General features: G+C 40.3%; 1 protein-coding gene across 1 annotated transcript; it reads right to left on the bottom strand.

Annotated features, from left to right (window-relative positions):
- Positions 1-16,000: 16,000 nt before the first annotated feature.
- On the bottom strand, positions 16,001-19,138 carry LOC146635435 (histone-lysine N-methyltransferase set-1-like). The gene is made up of 4 exons (XM_085350553.1): positions 18,008-19,138; positions 17,762-17,924; positions 17,451-17,643; positions 16,001-16,129 (listed from the first exon to the last, which is right to left on the bottom strand). The coding sequence occupies exons 1-4, from the start codon at positions 18,108-18,110 to the stop codon at positions 16,001-16,003; spliced, it is 588 nt and encodes a 195-aa protein (XP_085206679.1). The 5' UTR covers positions 18,111-19,138.
- Between the last annotated feature and the right edge of the window lie 3,476 nt (positions 19,139-22,614).

A 22,614-nucleotide genomic window follows, 5' to 3' on the forward strand; every position in this document is an offset into this window, starting at 1 on the left:
GGAAGATTATTTCAAGTTTGTGCACACACATTGTCAGAAGAACTTTCCTGAATGTAACAGTTTTAGTACATAACCTTGATCAAGTAGTTACTTTATTGCCTTAACCTAACAGAACATTTTTCTTCTACCTGTTATGATTGTTATTGTTACTGCTGTTGTTGTCTTCACCATGTTGAACTGAGAATACGATCCCTGGTATAAGTTGTAAAGTGATTCCAGTGGTGTGTAAAATGTCCCCCACTGTCTAATGTTGGTTCCTATGACTGAGAATGACTTTGTAAGTGAGCAGCCTGCACTATTCTCACCAGAGATGGGCAGTAATGCGTTACTTACTTTACTCGTTACTTTTTTCAAGTAACGAGTAAAGTAAGGGATTACTATTGCAAAAACGGGAATTAGATTACCGTTACTTTCCCGTAGGAACGCTGTGTTACTGCGTTACTAAAACCGTGATTCTTTGCGAGAATGTCTCACGACAGTGACGTAAGCGAGTGCGACGTTGGTGACAACAGCTGTGTGCAGATCAACAATGGATCACATATCAAGTGTGGGAGAGAGTATGAGCATGCAGCGTTTAAAGTGTGGCAGTACTGACCTTACTTTGAGTTTGATTCCATAAAAAGTGACAAAAACATTAGTGTCCATCGTGCGTGGGAAGAAAACTTATTTTTACAGCGAAAAAAAACCCTAAACTTCCGAGCAAGCACCGAGTCCGCAATGACGTAATGGGAAATTCACAGAGAAAGTCGCGGATTCTTCAACTGACCGCGGCACACCTGCACCAGGGTAAACCTCCGCCTACCGCAGTCCTGCTTTACAGGTGAAAATAGAGCAACAGGACCGCTGAGTCTTTGACTTTATTTATTTTCTGCTGTGTTTTACTTGCATCTATTTGAAAGACTGAGTGTAAACACAAAAAATATTTTATTTTATGTGCTGGAATGTGCAGAAAATAGGTTTAAATATTAAACAAATTTATTCAAGTCAGAATGTTGCATATAATAAAATTTTTGCTTGATGCATAAAGTTAAAAGATTAAAACTAATAAAACAAGTTTTAAAAAGAGACTTTTCCATTTGATTACATTTTGTATGATGGATTATGCAGAAAAAGTAGAATTGGGCTGAAAGATCTATCACTTTATCACCTATTCAGGTTGTAAATCGTGTTTTTAAAAAGTAACTAAGTAATTAATTACTTTTGAAAATAAGTAATCAGTAAAGTAACGGGATATATACTTCTAATGAACTAATAATGCCATATTAAAATATCAAATGATAATGAGAAAAACATCCCCTCCTTATTCTACAGGAAGTAATCAGTAATTAGTTACTGATTACTTTTTTCAAGTAACTTGACCAACACTGATTCTCACTGTGTTTTGTTTATCGCTTTAATTTCATGAGAGTTATAGTGTTGCTACAGAAGAAATTCAGTTGTGGCATTTGCTGTACTGGAGGTCACATACCAATTTTTGTTGTTACTCGCTCAGGGTTGGGAGTGCAGTTAGTGTCAACATTATGCTGTCGTATCTCTGGACAAGCTGCTGTGTTTGTGCCTCTCCACCTATATGTGAAAATCTGCAGCTGAATGCACACAGACTGCAAACAGAAAGAGAATCAGATGAAACCAAAAAGCTGGAGGTGATGGAAACATCCTGGAATGAAATGACTGCTGGAGAAAATAAATCTATGCAAATTAATTGGTAATGCTCAGTTAAAATGAATAAATCGATTAATATTCCTATTATTTATTCAGTTAAATGGATCACATCTCCTCCTACTTTTTCCTTTTTTTGACCAGTGAATTTGAATTAATGTAAATATATTGAAGGTAAAAGAACTGAGCAATGGAAAAACAGGCTTAGATGCCAGCAGTGTTTTTAACAAATTAATACAGATACGTTTTATTCATTTATTCCACATTCAAAGAAATAAAAAAACAAACAAACATACATTTTACATCTATATTTAAATCACATAGTCCCGGGGCAATTTTTTAAAGCATTGAGTGCTTCTTCACAGACAGTGCAGAGCTGATAATGCCATCTGTAGTAATGTGGAAAAAAATAAAGATGAAAAGATGACTGTGTTGTGTGGGGAAGGTCAGACTGAGAGAACTCTCATTGTTTTATGTTTACACACACACACACACACACATACGGGTCTATGTGGTATGGCGGGACTATACTACGTCAATCCGCCCGGTGGTGGTTTAAGTGGACTACCCTTTTGAAAGGACTTAGAGCCAAGGGAGCGAGGTTAAAGTGTTCGAAAAAATCTGAAAAAAATTTGGGTCACTTCAGACCTCATACACTCCCTATAGAAGTCTAGATACACTGATACACACCAACCAGACTCTATTGTGTTTTCTGGAGACATTGTCCACTTGACAACAATGTGTTTTATGAGGTCCAAAAAAAACAATATTGGGTCTTTAAAGGGACAATGATGTAATATGTAAATAGCTCATCATTACCATGAATACACATCTGACAGGACACAGGATTACTGGAACATCATTTTATTAGTGTTCTTGGATCTGAACATTAATTTTAACCATAAATAAAAAAAGAAATCTATGGACAAAAATGCCCACGCTTCCCACAGAAATATAAAAATATAGAAAACAGAAAAATTAAAAACATTTAAAATGAATTTTAATAGTTTAAAGGTAAATATTAAGGGGAGAAAATATGCATTTATAATTTTTTATTTTAAATATAACCCGTCAAAAAAACCCCTAAATAAATTAAATGTAAAAATTATGAAATACAAACTACTTCTGTATTTAACAAGAACTTTTTTTTCTTTAAACAGAACATCAGTGTTAACAACAATTGGCAATCTGACCAAGATGTAAAACCACAGCTCTCTAAACAGTTATTTTAGTTCATTTTTTTCTGCCTTTTTGCAGTTAATCCTCTGTTTCTTACAAAATCTCTTATGTTTTGAACTGTTCTTCCTGCCAACACCGGATCTTCTACCAATTTGCAATGACTGCATTCATTTTTGGTGGCTAGTTTCCCTTCGTTTATGTGGTCTTTCAAATGCCTCATCACTGCAGCAACCTCAGCCTTGGACCACATGTTTTTGGGAGCTCTTCGGGAATTGTGGGATTGAGCAGCATTTTTCTCTGGAAGATATATAAAGTAGTAGTAGTTAAAACAAACAAAAAACCAAACAAAAAAAACAAAAAACATTTGCTTGTTAAAAGAATGGATGCTACCCTGTACTAACTTCTGAAATGTGTTGCTACCATCAATATCAAAACGAGCTAAAATTCTGTTTGAAAATTTATCAAATTTCTAAAATGAGACAACATTTAGTGTTCCGCTGTGAATAAAAGACTGAATAAAAAGTTGAATAAAAGTCTCTTGATGCATGCTCAATCATCCAGGTAAGTAAATCCCAAAACGTTGATTCTGTTAATCTGGACGTAGCGTTTTCAGTGGGAGAAACATTTTGTCACTCATCCAAGTGACTTTTTGCCACCACTCTGCAGTTTGCCATATGTTGCAAAGTGATGAAACAATAATAAGCTTCGAGAACCAACTGCACCCCTTACCTTCAGAGGGAGCAGCAGTCTCACTTGCTGCAGGCATTGTGAGTAGTCCTTCATCTGCTGATTACACAATTTGATTAAGTTTTAATATTTGTAACAAACATTTTATCCACAGAAACCAAGCTAGTGGTAACTTACCACAATCTACAGTGTCTTGGGGCTGCGCTGTGTTTGTGGAATCAGCTACTGCATGTACAGGCTCACTGGTGCCACACGCCGACATTGTGAGTGATGTGTCATCATCATCTGATTCACTCTCACTGTCCTTTGTTTCAGCATCACTTAATGCAATTTCATCTGAGAAATTGTGGGGGAAAAAAACCCAAAAAAACCAAACACATACAACCCCCCCAAAAACCTCACATTAACAACGAGATATGACAAAAAACAGAGCAAATACTGGAAATTATAGTACATAGTTTTACTATTTAAGGCCTGCTGCTGGGTTGTTGCCCTCCTATGGCCTACTCCACATCCAGGTAGCACCTCCATGCTCTGGACACTACACTAACAGACACAGCAAACCTTCTTGCCACAGCTCACATTGATGTGCTACGCTAGATGAGCTGCACTACCTGAGCCACTTGTGTGGGTTGTAGACTGTCTCATGCTACCACTAAAATGAAATCACCGCCAGCATTCAAAAGTGACCATAACATCAGCCAGAAAGAATAAGTGCTGAGAAGTGGTCTGTGGTCACCACCTGCAGAACCAGTCCTTTATTATGGTGAATTGACTATAATTTCCACTTGTTGTCTACTCTATTTGCAAAACAGCATGTGAAACTGGTTGTCAGTGTTACTTCCTAAGTGAACAGTTTGATATAACAGAAGTGTGACTGACTTGGAGTAACATCGCATCGTTTAAGTGTTCCCTTTATTATTTTGAGCAGTTTATGTTATGGAATGGGGAATTGAGGACAATCCCAAGTATACCATTTTTACAAGGTCCTGCACCAATGAGGTAATACTACATTTCTTTAATTAGACGTGACCACCCATTAATTAAAAAGGGAGCAGTGTTCATTTCAGCTAGTCTTAACTTGTTGAACTCCATTAATGCTTTTTACTATATAATGTACCTATTCACTAAATGTCTCACCTTTGCACTTATAGCCAAGCCACTTGAGGGAGGAAACCAGTCCCACACACTGAATGCACTTGTCCAAAGATGATATTGTTGTGCACACCAGACGATGATTGTGACACTGTTAGCAAAATATTGCAACATTTATTTGTTTTGGACAGTTGGAAAGGTGAGGTGTTTTCAATTCAGTTGCAGATATCAACTAATAAACTTCGTCCATGTAAATCACATCACACCCAGGTGACTGCCAAACACACACACACACACACACACACACAGCATCCATAAGGAATGATGATAGATTAAATTATTAGTTCATTAAGTGGTACACTGGATTATATTTACCCTTTCAGGCTCTGGATGTTTCAGGTCCAGATCATTGTTTGGAAAGCTGTTTGGTTGCGGCTTTAGGCAGCTCACAGTCTTCTGAATCTGGCTGGTCTCAGTCTTCGTGTGTAACAGATAGAGAATGAAGACAAAAGAACAGTAATCTGACAGTTACTAAAAATGCATCACTCAAGAGGATGAATAGACCATTTCACTATCGGCAAATAGCGTAAGGTACACATCGTGCATGAGAAACATTCATTAAAATCTGTCCTAGGTCAATGTTACCTCTTCAAAATCTTGCACTGAAGAAGAATGCATGGCTTCTGAGCCTTGCTGAGGCATTTCTTCATCAAGATCCTGCAACAAAGAAAAGATGGCACAAAGATTAGACCAAGTGCTCTTCTTGCAACTGTACTGGGCAGGCCTGTGCTTCTGTCTTTAATTTGCATGTGTGTGTGTGTGTGTGGGGGGGGGGGGGGCTTTCCACTCAAGAAATGTTTTCTTCTGAAAAAAATACTGGCTACAATAGTTAACAACTGATTCCTTTGCAATCATCCATCCTCTTCCACTTATCCTTATCAGGATTGTGGGGTAGCAGTTTTGGGGCCTATACCAGCTACCATAGGGCAGTACAACCTGGACAGATCGCCAGTCTAACATGGAAGGACAAGCATTTGCATTCACACCAAAGGGCAGTTTTGAATCACCAGTTAACCTAACCCCATAAGCTACATCTTTGGACTGTGGGAAGAAGCCAGAGTACACAGCCAGAGAGAGCCCATGCACTACCAGCAGTAAAAAGTGCCTAAAACAAGTTAAGAAGTTGTATAGTACTATCTATCTTAATGTTCAAGCCTGAGTTTCAAAAAATTTCAACATAGAAACAAAGCACATGCAGTCAGCTCTGCATGCTGTAGGTCAAACTGTCAAGACATACGAGAAGACCCCTCCTAAAACCAGAGTGATGTCACCATGAAGCAAACTTTGACGGAGTCCCCCAATAACAGTGTGGTCCTCCTAAGTCACATTTGGGTGGTTAACACACACACACACACACACACACTCAGATGTTATCCAGACTTGCACTTTGAAACAATGAAAAGGACCTACAAGCCACGGTCCATGTAAATCACATCACACCCAGGTGACTGCCAAACACACACACACACACAGCATCCATAAAGAATGATGATAGATTAAATTATTAGTTCATTAAGTGGTACACTGGATTATATTTACCCTTTCAGGCTCTGGATGTTTCAGGTCCAGATCATTGTTTGGAAAGCTGTTTGGTTGCGGCTTTAGGCAGCTCACAGTCTTCTGAATCTGGCTGGTCTCAGTCTTCGTGTGTAACAGATAGAGAATGAAGACAAAAGAACAGTAATCTGACAGTTACTAAAAATGCATCACTCAAGAGGATGAATAGACCATTTCACTATCGGCAAATAGCGTAAGGTACACATCGTGCATGAGAAACATTCATTAAAATCTGTCCTAGGTCAATGTTACCTCTTCAAAATCTTGCACTGAAGAAGAATGCATGGCTTCTGAGCCTTGCTGAGGCATTTCTTCATCAAGATCCTGCAAACAAAGAAAAGATGGCACAAAGATTAGACCAAGTGCTCTTCTTGCAACTGTACTGGGCAGGCCTGTGCTTCTGTCTTTAATTTGCATGTGTGTGTGTGTGTGTGTGTGTGTGGGGGGGGGGGGGGGGGGGGGGGGGGGCTTTCCACTCAAGAAATGTTTTCTTCTGAAAAAAATACTGGCTACAATAGTTAACAACTGATTCCTTTGCAATCATCCATCCTCTTCCACTTATCCTTATCAGGATTGTGGGGTAGCAGTTTTGGGGCCTATACCAGCTACCATAGGGCAGTACAACCTGGACAGATCACCAGTCTAACATGGAAGGACAAGCATTTGCATTCACACCAAAGGGCAGTTTTGAATCACCAGTTAACCTAACCCCATAAGCTACATCTTTGGACTGTGGGAAGAAGCCAGAGTACACAGCCAGAGAGAGCCCATGCACTAAAGCAGTAAAAAGTGCCTAAAACAAGTTAAGAAGTTGTATAGTACTATCTATCTTAATGTTCAAGCCTGAGTTTCAAAAAATTTCAACATAGAAACAAAGCACATGCAGTCAGCTCTGCATGCTGTAGGTCAAACTGTCAAGACATACGAGAAGACCCCTCCTAAAACCAGAGTGATGTCACCATGAAGCAAACTTTGACGGAGTCCCCCAATAACAGTGTGGTCCTCCTAAGTCACATTTGGGTGGTTAACACACACACACACACACACACACTCAGATGTTATCCAGACTTGCACTTTGAAACAATGAAAAGGACCTACAAGCCACGGTCCATGTAAATCACATCACACCCAGGTGACTGCCAAACACACACACACACAGCATCCATAAAGAATGATGATAGATTAAATTATTAGTTCATTAAGTGGTACACTGGATTATATTTACCCTTTCAGGCTCTGGATGTTTCAGGTCCAGATCATTGTTTGGAAAGCTGTTTGGTTGCGGCTTTAGGCAGCTCACAGTCTTCTGAATCTGGCTGGTCTCAGTCTTCGTGTGTAACAGATAGAGAATGAAGACAAAAGAACAGTAATCTGACAGTTACTAAAAATGCATCACTCAAGAGGATGAATAGACCATTTCACTATCGGCAAATAGCGTAAGGTACACATCGTGCATGAGAAACATTCATTAAAATCTGTCCTAGGTCAATGTTACCTCTTCAAAATCTTGCACTGAAGAAGAATGCATGGCTTCTGAGCCTTGCTGAGGCATTTCTTCATCAAGATCCTGCAACAAAGAAAAGATGGCACAAAGATTAGACCAAGTGCTCTTCTTGCAACTGTACTGGGCAGGCCTGTGCTTCTGTCTTTAATTTGCATGTGTGTGTGTGTGGGGGGGGGGGGGCTTTCCACTCAAGAAATGTTTTCTTCTGAAAAAAATACTGGCTACAATAGTTAACAACTGATTCCTTTGCAATCATCCATCCTCTTCCACTTATCCTTATCAGGATTGTGGGGTAGCAGTTTTGGGGCCTATACCAGCTACCATAGGGCAGTACAACCTGGACAGATCACCAGTCTAACATGGAAGGACAAGCATTTGCATTCACACCAAAGGGCAGTTTTGAATCACCAGTTAACCTAACCCCATAAGCTACATCTTTGGACTGTGGGAAGAAGCCAGAGTACACAGCCAGAGAGAGCCCATGCACTAAAGCAGTAAAAAGTGCCTAAAACAAGTTAAGAAGTTGTATAGTACTATCTATCTTAATGTTCAAGCCTGAGTTTCAAAAAATTTCAACATAGAAACAAAGCACATGCAGTCAGCTCTGCATGCTGTAGGTCAAACTGTCAAGACATACGAGAAGACCCCTCCTAAAACCAGAGTGATGTCACCATGAAGCAAACTTTGACGGAGTCCCCCAATAACAGTGTGGTCCTCCTAAGTCACATTTGGGTGGTTAACACACACACACACACACACACACACACTCAGATGTTATCCAGACTTGCACTTTGAAACAATGAAAAGGACCTACAAGCCACGGTCCATGTAAATCACATCACACCCAGGTGACTGCCAAACACACACACACACAGCATCCATAAAGAATGATGATAGATTAAATTATTAGTTCATTAAGTGGTACACTGGATTATATTTACCCTTTCAGGCTCTGGATGTTTCAGGTCCAGATCATTGTTTGGAAAGCTGTTTGGTTGCGGCTTTAGGCAGCTCACAGTCTTCTGAATCTGGCTGGTCTCAGTCTTCGTGTGTAACAGATAGAGAATGAAGACAAAAGAACAGTAATCTGACAGTTACTAAAAATGCATCACTCAAGAGGATGAATAGACCATTTCACTATCGGCAAATAGCGTAAGGTACACATCGTGCATGAGAAACATTCATTAAAATCTGTCCTAGGTCAATGTTACCTTTTCAAAATCTTGCACTGAAGAAGAATGCATGGCTTCTGAGCCTTGCTGAGGCATTTCTTCATCAAGATCCTGCAACAAAGAAAAGATGGCACAAAGATTAGACCAAGTGCTCTTCTTGCAACTGTACTGGGCAGGCCTGTGCTTCTGTTTTTAATTTGCATGTGTGTGTGTGTGTGGGGGGGGGGGGCTTTCCACTCAAGAAATGTTTTCTTCTGAAAAAAATACTGGCTACAATAGTTAACAACTGATTCCTTTGCAATCATCCATCCTCTTCCACTTATCCTTATCAGGATTGTGGGGTAGCAGTTTTGGGGCCTATACCAGCTACCATAGGGCAGTACAACCTGGACAGATCACCAGTCTAACATGGAAGGACAAGCATTTGCATTCACACCAAAGGGCAGTTTTGAATCACCAGTTAACCTAACCCCATAAGCTACATCTTTGGACTGTGGGAAGAAGCCAGAGTACACAGCGAGAGAGCCCATGCACTACCAGCAGTAAAAAGTGCCTAAAACAAGTTAAGTTGTATAGTACTATCTATCTTAATGTTCAAGCCTGAGTTTCAAACCACATAGAAACAAAGCACATGTAGTCAGTTCTGCATGCTGTAGGTCAAACTGTCAAGAAATACGAGAAGACCCCTCCTAAAACCAGAGTGATGTCACCATGAAGCAAACTTTGACGGAGTCTCCCAATAACAGTGTGGTCCTCCTAAGTCACATTTGGGTGGTTAACACACACACACACACACACACACTCAGATGTTATCCAGACTTGCACTTTGAAACAATGAAAAGGACCTACAAGCCACAGTCCATGTAAATCACATCACACCCAGGTGACTGCCAAACACAAACACACACACAGCATCCATAAAGAATGATGATAGATTAAATTATTAGTTCATTAAGTGGTACACTGGATTATATTTACCCTTTCAGGCTCTGGATGTTTCAGGTCCAGATCATTGTTTGGAAAGCTGTTTGGTTGCGGCTTTAGGCAGCTCACAGTCTTCTGAATCTGGCTGGTCTCAGTCTTCGTGTGTAACAGATAGAGAATGAAGACAAAAGAACAGTAATCTGACAGTTACTAAAAATGCATCACTCAAGAGGATGAATAGACCATTTCACTATCGGCAAATAGCGTAAGGTACACATCGTGCATGAGAAACATTCATTAAAATCTGTCCTAGGTCAATGTTACCTCTTCAAAATCTTGCACTGAAGAAGAATGCATGGCTTCTGAGCCTTGCTGAGGCATTTCTTCATCAAGATCCTGCAACAAAGAAAAGATGGCACAAAGATTAGACCAAGTGCTCTTCTTGCAACTGTACTGGGCAGGCCTGTGCTTCTGTCTTTAATTTGCATGTGTGTGTGTGTGTGTGTGGGGGGGGGGGGGGGGGGGGGGGGGGGGGGGCTTTCCACTCAAGAAATGTTTTCTTCTGAAAAAAATACTGGCTACAATAATTAACAACTGATTCCTTTGCAATCATCCATCCTCTTCCACTTATCCTTATCAGGATTGTGGGGTAGCAGTTTTGGGGCCTATACCAGCTACCATAGGGCAGTACAACCTGGACAGATCACCAGTCTAACATGGAAGGACAAGCATTTGCATTCACACCAAAGGGCAGTTTTGAATCACCAGTTAACCTAACCCCATAAGCTACATCTTTGGACTGTGGGAAGAAGCCAGAGTACACAGCCAGAGAGAGCCCATGCACTAAAGCAGTAAAAAGTGCCTAAAACAAGTTAAGAAGTTGTATAGTACTATCTATCTTAATGTTCAAGCCTGAGTTTCAAAAAATTTCAACATAGAAACAAAGCACATGCAGTCAGCTCTGCATGCTGTAGGTCAAACTGTCAAGACATACGAGAAGACCCCTCCTAAAACCAGAGTGATGTCACCATGAAGCAAACTTTGACGGAGTCCCCCAATAACAGTGTGGTCCTCCTAAGTCACATTTGGGTGGTTAACACACACACACACACACACACACTCAGATGTTATCCAGACTTGCACTTTGAAACAATGAAAAGGACCTACAAGCCACGGTCCATGTAAATCACATCACACCCAGGTGACTGCCAAACACACACACACACAGCATCCATAAAGAATGATGATAGATTAAATTATTAGTTCATTAAGTGGTACACTGGATTATATTTACCCTTTCAGGCTCTGGATGTTTCAGGTCCAGATCATTGTTTGGAAAGCTGTTTGGTTGCGGCTTTAGGCAGCTCACAGTCTTCTGAATCTGGCTGGTCTCAGTCTTCGTGTGTAACAGATAGAGAATGAAGACAAAAGAACAGTAATCTGACAGTTACTAAAAATGCATCACTCAAGAGGATGAATAGACCATTTCACTATCGGCAAATAGCGTAAGGTACACATCGTGCATGAGAAACATTCATTAAAATCTGTCCTAGGTCAATGTTACCTCTTCAAAATCTTGCACTGAAGAAGAATGCATGGCTTCTGAGCCTTGCTGAGGCATTTCTTCATCAAGATCCTGCAACAAAGAAAAGATGGCACAAAGATTAGACCAAGTGCTCTTCTTGCAACTGTACTGGGCAGGCCTGTGCTTCTGTCTTTAATTTGCATGTGTGTGTGTGTGTGTGGGGGGGGGGGGGGGGGGGGGGGGGGGGGGCTTTCCACTCAAGAAATGTTTTCTTCTGAAAAAAATACTGGCTACAATAGTTAACAACTGATTCCTTTGCAATCATCCATCCTCTTCCACTTATCCTTATCAGGATTGTGGGGTAGCAGTTTTGGGGCCTATACCAGCTACCATAGGGCAGTACAACCTGGACAGATCACCAGTCTAACATGGAAGGACAAGCATTTGCATTCACACCAAAGGGCAGTTTTGAATCACCAGTTAACCTAACCCCATAAGCTACATCTTTGGACTGTGGGAAGAAGCCAGAGTACACAGCCAGAGAGAGCCCATGCACTAAAGCAGTAAAAAGTGCCTAAAACAAGTTAAGAAGTTGTATAGTACTATCTATCTTAATGTTCAAGCCTGAGTTTCAAAAAATTTCAACATAGAAACAAAGCACATGCAGTCAGCTCTGCATGCTGTAGGTCAAACTGTCAAGACATACGAGAAGACCCCTCCTAAAACCAGAGTGATGTCACCATGAAGCAAACTTTGACGGAGTCCCCCAATAACAGTGTGGTCCTCCTAAGTCACATTTGGGTGGTTAACACACACACACACACACTCAGATGTTATCCAGACTTGCACTTTGAAACAATGAAAAGGACCTACAAGCCACGGTCCATGTAAATCACATCACACCCAGGTGACTGCCAAACACACACACACACAGCATCCATAAAGAATGATGATAGATTAAATTATTAGTTCATTAAGTGGTACACTGGATTATATTTACCCTTTCAGGCTCTGGATGTTTCAGGTCCAGATCATTGTTTGGAAAGCTGTTTGGTTGCGGCTTTAGGCAGCTCACAGTCTTCTGAATCTGGCTGGTCTCAGTCTTCGTGTGTAACAGATAGAGAATGAAGACAAAAGAACAGTAATCTGACAGTTACTAAAAATGCATCACTCAAGAGGATGAATAGACCATTTCACTATCGGCAAATAGCGTAAGGTACACATCGTGCATGAGAAACATTCATTAAAATCTGTCCTAGGTCAATGTTACCTTTTCAAAATCTTGCACTGAAGAAGAATGCATGGCTTCTGAGCCTTGCTGAGGCATTTCTTCATCAAGATCCTGCAACAAAGAAAAGATGGCACAAAGATTAGACCAAGTGCTCTTCTTGCAACTGTACTGGGCAGGCCTGTGCTTCTGTTTTTAATTTGCATGTGTGTGTGTGTGTGGGGGGGGGGGGCTTTCCACTCAAGAAATGTTTTCTTCTGAAAAAAATACTGGCTACAATAGTTAACAACTGATTCCTTTGCAATCATCCATCCTCTTCCACTTATCCTTATCAGGATTGTGGGGTAGCAGTTTTGGGGCCTATACCAGCTACCATAGGGCAGTACAACCTGGACAGATCACCAGTCTAACATGGAAGGACAAGCATTTGCATTCACACCAAAGGGCAGTTTTGAATCACCAGTTAACCTAACCCCATAAGCTACATCTTTGGACTGTGGGAAGAAGCCAGAGTACACAGCGAGAGAGCCCATGCACTACCAGCAGTAAAAAGTGCCTAAAACAAGTTAAGTTGTATAGTACTATCTATCTTAATGTTCAAGCCTGAGTTTCAAACCACATAGAAACAAAGCACATGTAGTCAGTTCTGCATGCTGTAGGTCAAACTGTCAAGAAATACGAGAAGACCCCTCCTAAAACCAGAGTGATGTCACCATGAAGCAAACTTTGACGGAGTCTCCCAATAACAGTGTGGTCCTCCTAAGTCACATTTGGGTGGTTAACACACACACACACACACACACTCAGATGTTATCCAGACTTGCACTTTGAAACAATGAAAAGGACCTACAAGCCACAGTCCATGTAAATCACATCACACCCAGGTGACTGCCAAACACAAACACACACACAGCATCCATAAAGAATGATGATAGATTAAATTATTAGTTCATTAAGTGGTACACTGGATTATATTTACCCTTTCAGGCTCTGGATGTTTCAGGTCCAGATCATTGTTTGGAAAGCTGTTTGGTTGCGGCTTTAGGCAGCTCACAGTCTTCTGAATCTGGCTGGTCTCAGTCTTCGTGTGTAACAGATAGAGAATGAAGACAAAAGAACAGTAATCTGACAGTTACTAAAAATGCATCACTCAAGAGGATGAATAGACCATTTCACTATCGGCAAATAGCGTAAGGTACACATCGTGCATGAGAAACATTCATTAAAATCTGTCCTAGGTCAATGTTACCTTTTCAAAATCTTGCACTGAAGAAGAATGCATGGCTTCTGAGCCTTGCTGAGGCATTTCTTCATCAAGATCCTGCAACAAAGAAAAGATGGCACAAAGATTAGACCAAGTGCTCTTCTTGCAACTGTACTGGGCAGGCCTGTGCTTCTGTCTTTAATTTGCATGTGTGTGTGTGTGTGTGGGGGGGGGGGGGGGGGGGCTTTCCACTCAAGAAATGTTTTCTTCTGAAAAAAATACTGGCTACAATAATTAACAACTGATTCCTTTGCAATCATCCATCCTCTTCCACTTATCCTTATCAGGATTGTGGGGTAGCAGTTTTGGGGCCTATACCAGCTACCATAGGGCAGTACAACCTGGACAGATCACCAGTCTAACATGGAAGGACAAGCATTTGCATTCACACCAAAGGGCAGTTTTGAATCACCAGTTAACCTAACCCCATAAGCTACATCTTTGGACTGTGGGAAGAAGCCAGAGTACACAGCCAGAGAGAGCCCATGCACTAAAGCAGTAAAAAGTGCCTAAAACAAGTTAAGAAGTTGTATAGTACTATCTATCTTAATGTTCAAGCCTGAGTTTCAAAAAATTTCAACATAGAAACAAAGCACATGCAGTCAGCTCTGCATGCTGTAGGTCAAACTGTCAAGACATACGAGAAGACCCCTCCTAAAACCAGAGTGATGTCACCATGAAGCAAACTTTGACGGAGTCCCCCAATAACAGTGTGGTCCTCCTAAGTCACATTTGGGTGGTTAACACACACACACACACACACACACACACTCAGATGTTATCCAGACTTGCACTTTGAAACAATGAAAAGGACCTACAAGCCACGGTCCATGTAAATCACATCACACCCAGGTGACTGCCAAACACACACACACACAGCATCCATAAAGAATGATGATAGATTAAATTATTAGTTCATTAAGTGGTACACTGGATTATATTTACCCTTTCAGGCTCTGGATGTTTCAGGTCCAGATCATTGTTTGGAAAGCTGTTTGGTTGCGGCTTTAGGCAGCTCACAGTCTTCTGAATCTGGCTGGTCTCAGTCTTCGTGTGTAACAGATAGAGAATGAAGACAAAAGAACAGTAATCTGACAGTTACTAAAAATGCATCACTCAAGAGGATGAATAGACCATTTCACTATCGGCAAATAGCGTAAGGTACACATCGTGCATGAGAAACATTCATTAAAATCTGTCCTAGGTCAATGTTACCTCTTCAAAATCTTGCACTGAAGAAGAATGCATGGCTTCTGAGCCTTGCTGAGGCATTTCTTCATCAAGATCCTGCAACAAAGAAAAGATGGCACAAAGATTAGACCAAGTGCTCTTCTTGCAACTGTACTGGGCAGGCCTGTGCTTCTGTCTTTAATTTGCATGTGTGTGTGTGTGTGTGTGTGTGGGGGGGGGGGCTTTCCACTCAAGAAATGTTTTCTTCTGAAAAAAATACTGGCTACAATAGTTAACAACTGATTCCTTTGCAATCATCCATCCTCTTCCACTTATCCTTATCAGGATTGTGGGGTAGCAGTTTTGGGGCCTATACCAGCTACCATAGGGCAGTACAACCTGGACAGATCACCAGTCTAACATGGAAGGACAAGCATTTGCATTCACACCAAAGGGCAGTTTTGAATCACCAGTTAACCTAACCCCATAAGCTACATCTTTGGACTGTGGGAAGAAGCCAGAGTACACAGCCAGAGAGAGCCCATGCACTAAAGCAGTAAAAAGTGCCTAAAACAAGTTAAGAAGTTGTATAGTACTATCTATCTTAATGTTCAAGCCTGAGTTTCAAAAAATTTCAACATAGAAACAAAGCACATGCAGTCAGCTCTGCATGCTGTAGGTCAAACTGTCAAGAAATACGAGAAGACCCCTCCTAAAACCAGAGTGATGTCACCATGAAGCAAACTTTGACGGAGTCTCCCAATAACAGTGTGGTCCTCCTAAGTCACATTTGGGTGGTTAACACACACACACACACACACACACACACTCAGATGTTATCCAGACTTGCACTTTGAAACAATGAAAAGGACCTACAAGCCACGGTCCATGTAAATCACATCACACCCAGGTGACTGCCAAACACACACACACACAGCATCCATAAAGAATGATGATAGATTAAATTATTAGTTCATTAAGTGGTACACTGGATTATATTTACCCTTTCAGGCTCTGGATGTTTCAGGTCCAGATCATTGTTTGGAAAGCTGTTTGGTTGCGGCTTTAGGCAGCTCACAGTCTTCTGAATCTGGCTGGTCTCCGTCTTCGTGTGTAACAGATAGAAAATGAATATACAGTGCATTTTTGAAGAGGCTTTTGAAACATTAAATAAACTGTATGAGAAAGATAAGTTTCAAGCTATTGTCTTTAAAATATTCACTGTCATGTATAGAGAATTTAAGGTCCTATGATTAAGAGACAAATAGTCAGTGTGATTTCTTTATTTTTTAAGCCATTGCTAAAGGAGTAAAACAATCACCTGTAGCAGCAACGAACTGTCACTAGGGCCCATTTATCTTCAAGGGACAAAATTTAAAATGAATCTAACTAAAGAGGCTACACAGCAAAATCTCCAGTGTTAAATTAACACTAGAGAGTGTCTATATGGGTCCACACAACACTGTTGAGTGTTGAATTAACACTTTTGACAGTGTTATATGTTTAAAAGTAACCTAGTCAGTTTTGAAGATTAACAAAGACTAACACTGAGCAGTGCTGATTTTCTAACACTGGAATATTTCTAACATTTTGAGTTATTTTCCAGTGTTAGAAAATCAGCACTGCTCAGTGTTAGCCATTGTTAATCTTCAAAACTGACTAGGTTACTTTTAAACATATAACACTGTCAAAAGTGTTAATTTAACACTCAACAGTGTTGTATTTAACACTCAGAGGTGTGGACCCTTATAGACACTCTCCAGTGTTAATTTAACACTGGAGATTTTGCTGTGTAGAATCACATTAAACATCAATCACTGTTAAAATTTAGAAACCGAAAGCCATTTTTTATTTCTGCATACCTGCTGATATTTTTTTAGTGCTTTTAGAGGGCTTTGATGTGGCAGCCATCACAATTGCCTGTTTTCCATTAGTACCTACCCCTGTTTTTCCAGTAGGTTATAGTACCATGTAGTTTTTCAGTAACTACTGCACCAAGGTTCCAAGTGATCCAAAGTGATCAGAAAATTTGACATAGACTGAATGCCACCAGGTGGCTGGTCAATGGTGTCACTCGATAAGTTATGAGTGCGCCTCCTTCGTGAAAATCCAAGCCATCATTTTTGAAACTCTGAAATGTTTGAAATAGCGACCAAAATTAACAGCGTGATCCCTGAATTGAACACTAAAGTATAGACTGAGCAGCAGGCATTTTGTCACCTTGACGTCCATGCTTGCTGTGGCATTTATATCACTGGATGCTCGGCTGCATTGCTATAGTTACCCCAGGCACAGTAGGTGATACTCAATTTCAGTGAAAAACTAGATGCCCTAAGTCACGTTAAGCCAATTTGAGTAGGTACAAATGTAAAAATGGCTTAGGGTATGCAATTTATCAGTTCCAAAAAGTACAATTGTAGAAATACCTTGCATCTCCAGAGCCAATCCGAGTCACCATAATTATAGTCTATTTCTTCGCCTGGACTTATGTCTCTGCTTGCAAATAAGCATAGATGGGGCTTTCCATTGATATTTAATATTTTCATCTTAGCACTTGGACTGATGTGGTTGTCGTTGACAAGTCTGCCTAATGACCCATCTTCTTGAGATGCATCCACACTGTGGGGTTAGGCAAAAAAGTATTAGCTTAACTAGTTAGTTAGGAAGCTTTTTTTTTCATAAATCAAAAGCAATGTGTCATTTAATCTTAATCAAACTACACTGATATAATACGCACCACCAGAGTTTTCCATCAAACTTGAATTCAAACATGAACACCTTCAGGCTGTCATGATAAACTCTGTGTCTCCGCTCACATTCTTCTTTTGTTATGAGTTTACCTCTGTATTCCAAAAGAAAGTCTCCTTTTTGGAATGGAACAGTCGTGAAAATGCCCCGACCTGAATTGCAGAGGCATACCAAGTGAGTGACAAAAGACAAAGTGAAAAACTCCAAATCTAATCCAAACTAAAGACCAACTTACCTTTGAAGGCATTTATGTAGTGGATATCAAGTCCCAGTTTGTCCCTTCCAGCAGAAACATGACAGACTGCATCCTCCCGTGGAGGAATGCGTCTCCTTCGCATGTTCTCCTGTACGATTGGCTGTATTACCAAAGCATATAAAGTATTACGATTATCGTCATCATTGTCATCATCATCAGTAGTAGCAGAACTAGCAGTAGTGTAGTTTACAGCATAAACACAGCTGACTTATTCATAGTGCTAATTTATGCCTTCTTTTAAAATGTTAAAGGCCTAGTACTCAAAATGGCGACATGTGACATTTCTGTAATGGCGACTGCAGAGAGTGATACAAGTACTGAGAAAGCTTAGGCATCAAAACTGTAAGAAGTTTTTTCTTCAGGCATATAAATAAATACACGACTAAATACACTTATACCCTTGCTTTTATTTTAGGGCTGTCAGCAGAATGGACAGACATTGGACAAACTGCCCGAAATTAGCTAACAGCGACATCAGGGATTTTGACTCAGACTGCGCTGGTTTAATTGTTAATCGCGTTAGTCGCGATGTCGGCATTAACACGTTTAAGCCACAATAATGCTTTAACACCGAGTAAATCCTAACACGGGTTAGCCCGCTTTATCGCGTTGACGCGGTTAGTCGTCAGCCCTATTTTATTTACTCAATGACAAACGCTGGGGCCGTTTTACTTCTTCAAAGACTCACTAACAGTCCATAAAGCATAAATTAAACCAGTTTAATATAGGCCTGTGCACCTATAATTTCATATAGTATTAAAGTCATGGTGCATTTTACATTAAAAAAGGCTTACCTTTGTGTTTTTAATCCGTCTTCGTATTGCCGTCGACATACACTTGTTAAAGGGCACGCGCGCGAAAGTTGTGGCGCCGTTTCCTGTAGGTACCGCCTATATATATAGCCTACCAATCACAATGACTTCCGGCCGTGTGTATTGAAAATGTGTATTAAATTGCAGTACCTACACACATCCACTCTAACTCGAAACGTCGCTGTGCAATACACTGGAATACACAAAAATCAGGTGAGGGGTATAGGTGGACTTTTAAGAAAATCAGAAAATCTTTTAATTATAGTTTAATAAATGAATTTACACTACAGTTTAAGCAAATACAGGTCAAAAGATAAATAATGACCTCATAAGAAGTAGAAAAAATTATTATTTAGACACTTAAAAATGCATTTACAAGTCATGTTTTAGGGGGACACATGAATACACAGCAAAAAGTCGAAATGTCCCCGGAGCCCAGGTACAGCGCAGGTCAAATGTCAATCCATACCACATAGACGCACTCACACACACACACACACACACACACACACACACACACACACACACACACACACAGATGCTGCTGTTTTGTCTGTGTGATGCATTTAAATCACAGACTGTATGTAAAGGATAGACTAGCATGCAATGCGTTGGTTACACATTTAGAAGCTTCAGCATTAGCAGTTTGTTTCACAGCAAGAAGTCACCATGTTTTCATAAGATGACAGAGTGCTAAGTTATCAGCCTACTGTAGCTAGCTTGGTTAGCAAGCTGCATCCATTTGCTGTATAGCTTCAGCACTCAGATACAGAAAATGCTGTTTCAAAGTACTGCATATATTGTTATCTTCTATCTATTAATTGATAATAAAGTGATCTAAACCACCTGATGATGATCATGGGTGTGAATGACACACACACACACACACACACACACACACACACACACACACACACACACACACACACACACACAGTTAGATGTTCAGAAACAAACCAGCAACCACCAAGACTCAAGAGTGCCATGAACCAGAAGCTGCTGGAAAACGAGTGTCACTGTCCACAGTGAAGACAGTTTTACATTGCTATGGACTGAGAAGAAAGAAGCCCCTGTTCTGAAATCAACCCATTCAAGCTTGACTGAAATTTGAAATTCTAATGGTCTGATTAGATGGAAATTTAGCTCTTTGGCCATTGGGGCAAGTGACATGTTTGGAGGAGTAAAGTTGAATGTTCCAAACCTAAAAACACTGTACCAACTGTAAAGCATGGTGGTGGTAGCATCATGCTCTGGGGCTGTTTTGGTGCCAGTGGTACACTGCATTAAAACAAAATGGAATAATAAAGAAAGAGGACCTCCAAATTGTTCAACTTCACTCTAAATCAGCAGCCAGATGGTTGAAACTTGGATACAACTTGTCCATTGATACCAAATCAAAACTGGTTTTGGAATGGATAAAGCATGCTAAGATTAACTAACAGTAACATTAAACTTCTGGAATGACCCTCCCAAAGCCCAAAGCACAACCTTCCTGAAAATTTGTGGACTGCGCTTAAAAGCTAGGTCTATGTCACGAAATCAACCAGCTTCAATGAACTCTACCAATTCCGTCAGGAGTAGTCAAATAATAGAAGTCAAAAAACCTTGCTCATGACTACCAAAAACAAAGCGTAACTTGCTAAGGGACATTTAACCAAATGTAAGTGGGGTGTATGTGTATATTTGATCCTGCATGAATACTTTAGACCCTGTTCCCATGAGTGAAAATCCAAAATGCAACAAATTACAAAGTACACTTAAGCCCCACGCCCCCGGTATCGGGGGCAAAAAGGAGGAGATCACGTTTAATTGGTTATAACATGGGTTGAGAAATATAAGTCCAGACATGTGTGATATCCACAGAAACCTCTGAATATCAGCTAAAATCTCATATAAACCATTTCTACAACCACCAAACACACCGAAAACAAGCCATGATTAAACGAGCAGTTATGTAAATGCGCAGAAGTCCGCTAAACAAACAAAACCGAACCAGAAATTCTTCAGACTTCATATAACCGGCTAAAGACAGGCTGGTTAGCTTCCAGAGCTATTACCGACTCCACACACCAAGTTTCACCACACTCTGACCAAAATTCAGTGAATGAGCCGCAAAAGCAGACCACAAAAACACATAGCAGCGCAAATGCGCTAAGACAGAAATTGGCTTCCCGATTCCTTCCGTTATTTTCGCCGGTAGCCGGTAGCCACGTGATTATCAGTAGTTACCATGCCTACCTAGCCATATCAGAGCCATTTTCCATCAACATGCTCCATTTTAGACCCACCTATACACACGTGACTGGACAGACGCCACATGCAGTAAATATGGGCCCACGTGGGTTTTGGCATTACAACGTCTGATTGGTTGAAATGACGTGAACGTGGCATTGTTACTGTGAATCTATTGGCTCAAACGATTAAAAAGAGGTGTCAATCACGCAAATTGACAAAAAACAACAACAAAGTTACAGCCCCTTGGAGTTTAAAGGGCCAGAGGACAATCAAACGCTCCATGCGCACGGCAGAAAAGGGCCATTACCATGTAAACGTGTGGTTAATTCTTCAAAAATATACTTAAAAACAAAAGCATTTTTAGGCCTGTTAATAAAATTTATTAATTTCTGCTCTTTAATACCTAAAAAATTCAACTGGCATGGTGTCCAATTGTGTGCCAAAATTGGACATATTTGTACAACGTCTGGATATTCATGTATTGACAGTGCTGTAATTTTTCACTGTTTCACTTTAGAAAAATAAATCTTTGCACAGATAATGTTTATATGTTAGTTACTGAATTTCTGGAATGAAATGTGATCTGAGGCATATTTTTAAAAGGGTTATATGCTAAAAATTAAAAATAAAATTAGGCGAGGATAAAATCTACTTACTATTTCTGTGTTCCAATCTCAGTAACTTTGACACAGTAATATCTGCTTCAATATTTACATCTCTGATGAAATTTCCCAAGTTTTAGCTTTATTTTAATACCAAGATTGTAAGGACAGAGTTTGTAATTGCAGAGAAATTATCAATTAAATTTAGGCATTACATTTTCAAGCAGGAAGCTCAGAAATCAGAAAGGCTCAAAGAAGAAGATGTTGTTCTGATGTCTGTTCACTACCGTGAACTGACCAGATTAGTTGCTGTTAAATAAAAAACGGCAACAAAGACAGTTGGGTCTCATTCCTTCATTGCAATAATCTGATCTGAACTCCAACTGTATCCTCCTGTATTCTATGTGGAAGCAACATCAACATTCATTCAGTTCAGGTTTTTTAATCTCCTACCGGTTTTGAGCAGGGAAAGGAGATTAGGGCTTCATCAGGAATGAAACACTGCAAATCTATTCACCAAAAGCTGGAGCACGAAGGACTTGGGTGGTCAACTACAATTAACCACACAGCAAGCTGTATCTTTGTTAGATAACTGCATGAAGTGCATCCAATTAAAGCATCTGCATATCCACTCCTCAGCCCTAATAAAATCTAAAAGAATAACCCTGTACAGCTGTTATGAAGAAGGAAACTATCCATAAAGACCGCAACCATTTCGTTTGATAGCAGGACGTTTATTACTGCTGTAAACACTGACATTTTAATGATGCGAGTTTATGGGAAATGACTCGTTTGGAGCCCCAAGTGGGCATTAGAGGAACTGCAGCATTGGCTTTGCTTCTAAGCCTCCAAGGCTGATGCTCGGTTTAAGTATCTGCTACCTCTTTAAAATGAAGAGTACACTGTCGAAAAATAAGACTCACTGATAGATCTGGAA

Source organism: Diplotaxodon limnothrissa, linkage group LG3 (assembly GCF_057381915.1).
Source record: "Diplotaxodon limnothrissa isolate DT_005_m linkage group LG3, D_limnothrissa_male_GT1.1, whole genome shotgun sequence".
In the NCBI taxonomy this organism is placed as follows: domain Eukaryota; kingdom Metazoa; phylum Chordata; class Actinopteri; order Cichliformes; family Cichlidae; genus Diplotaxodon; species Diplotaxodon limnothrissa.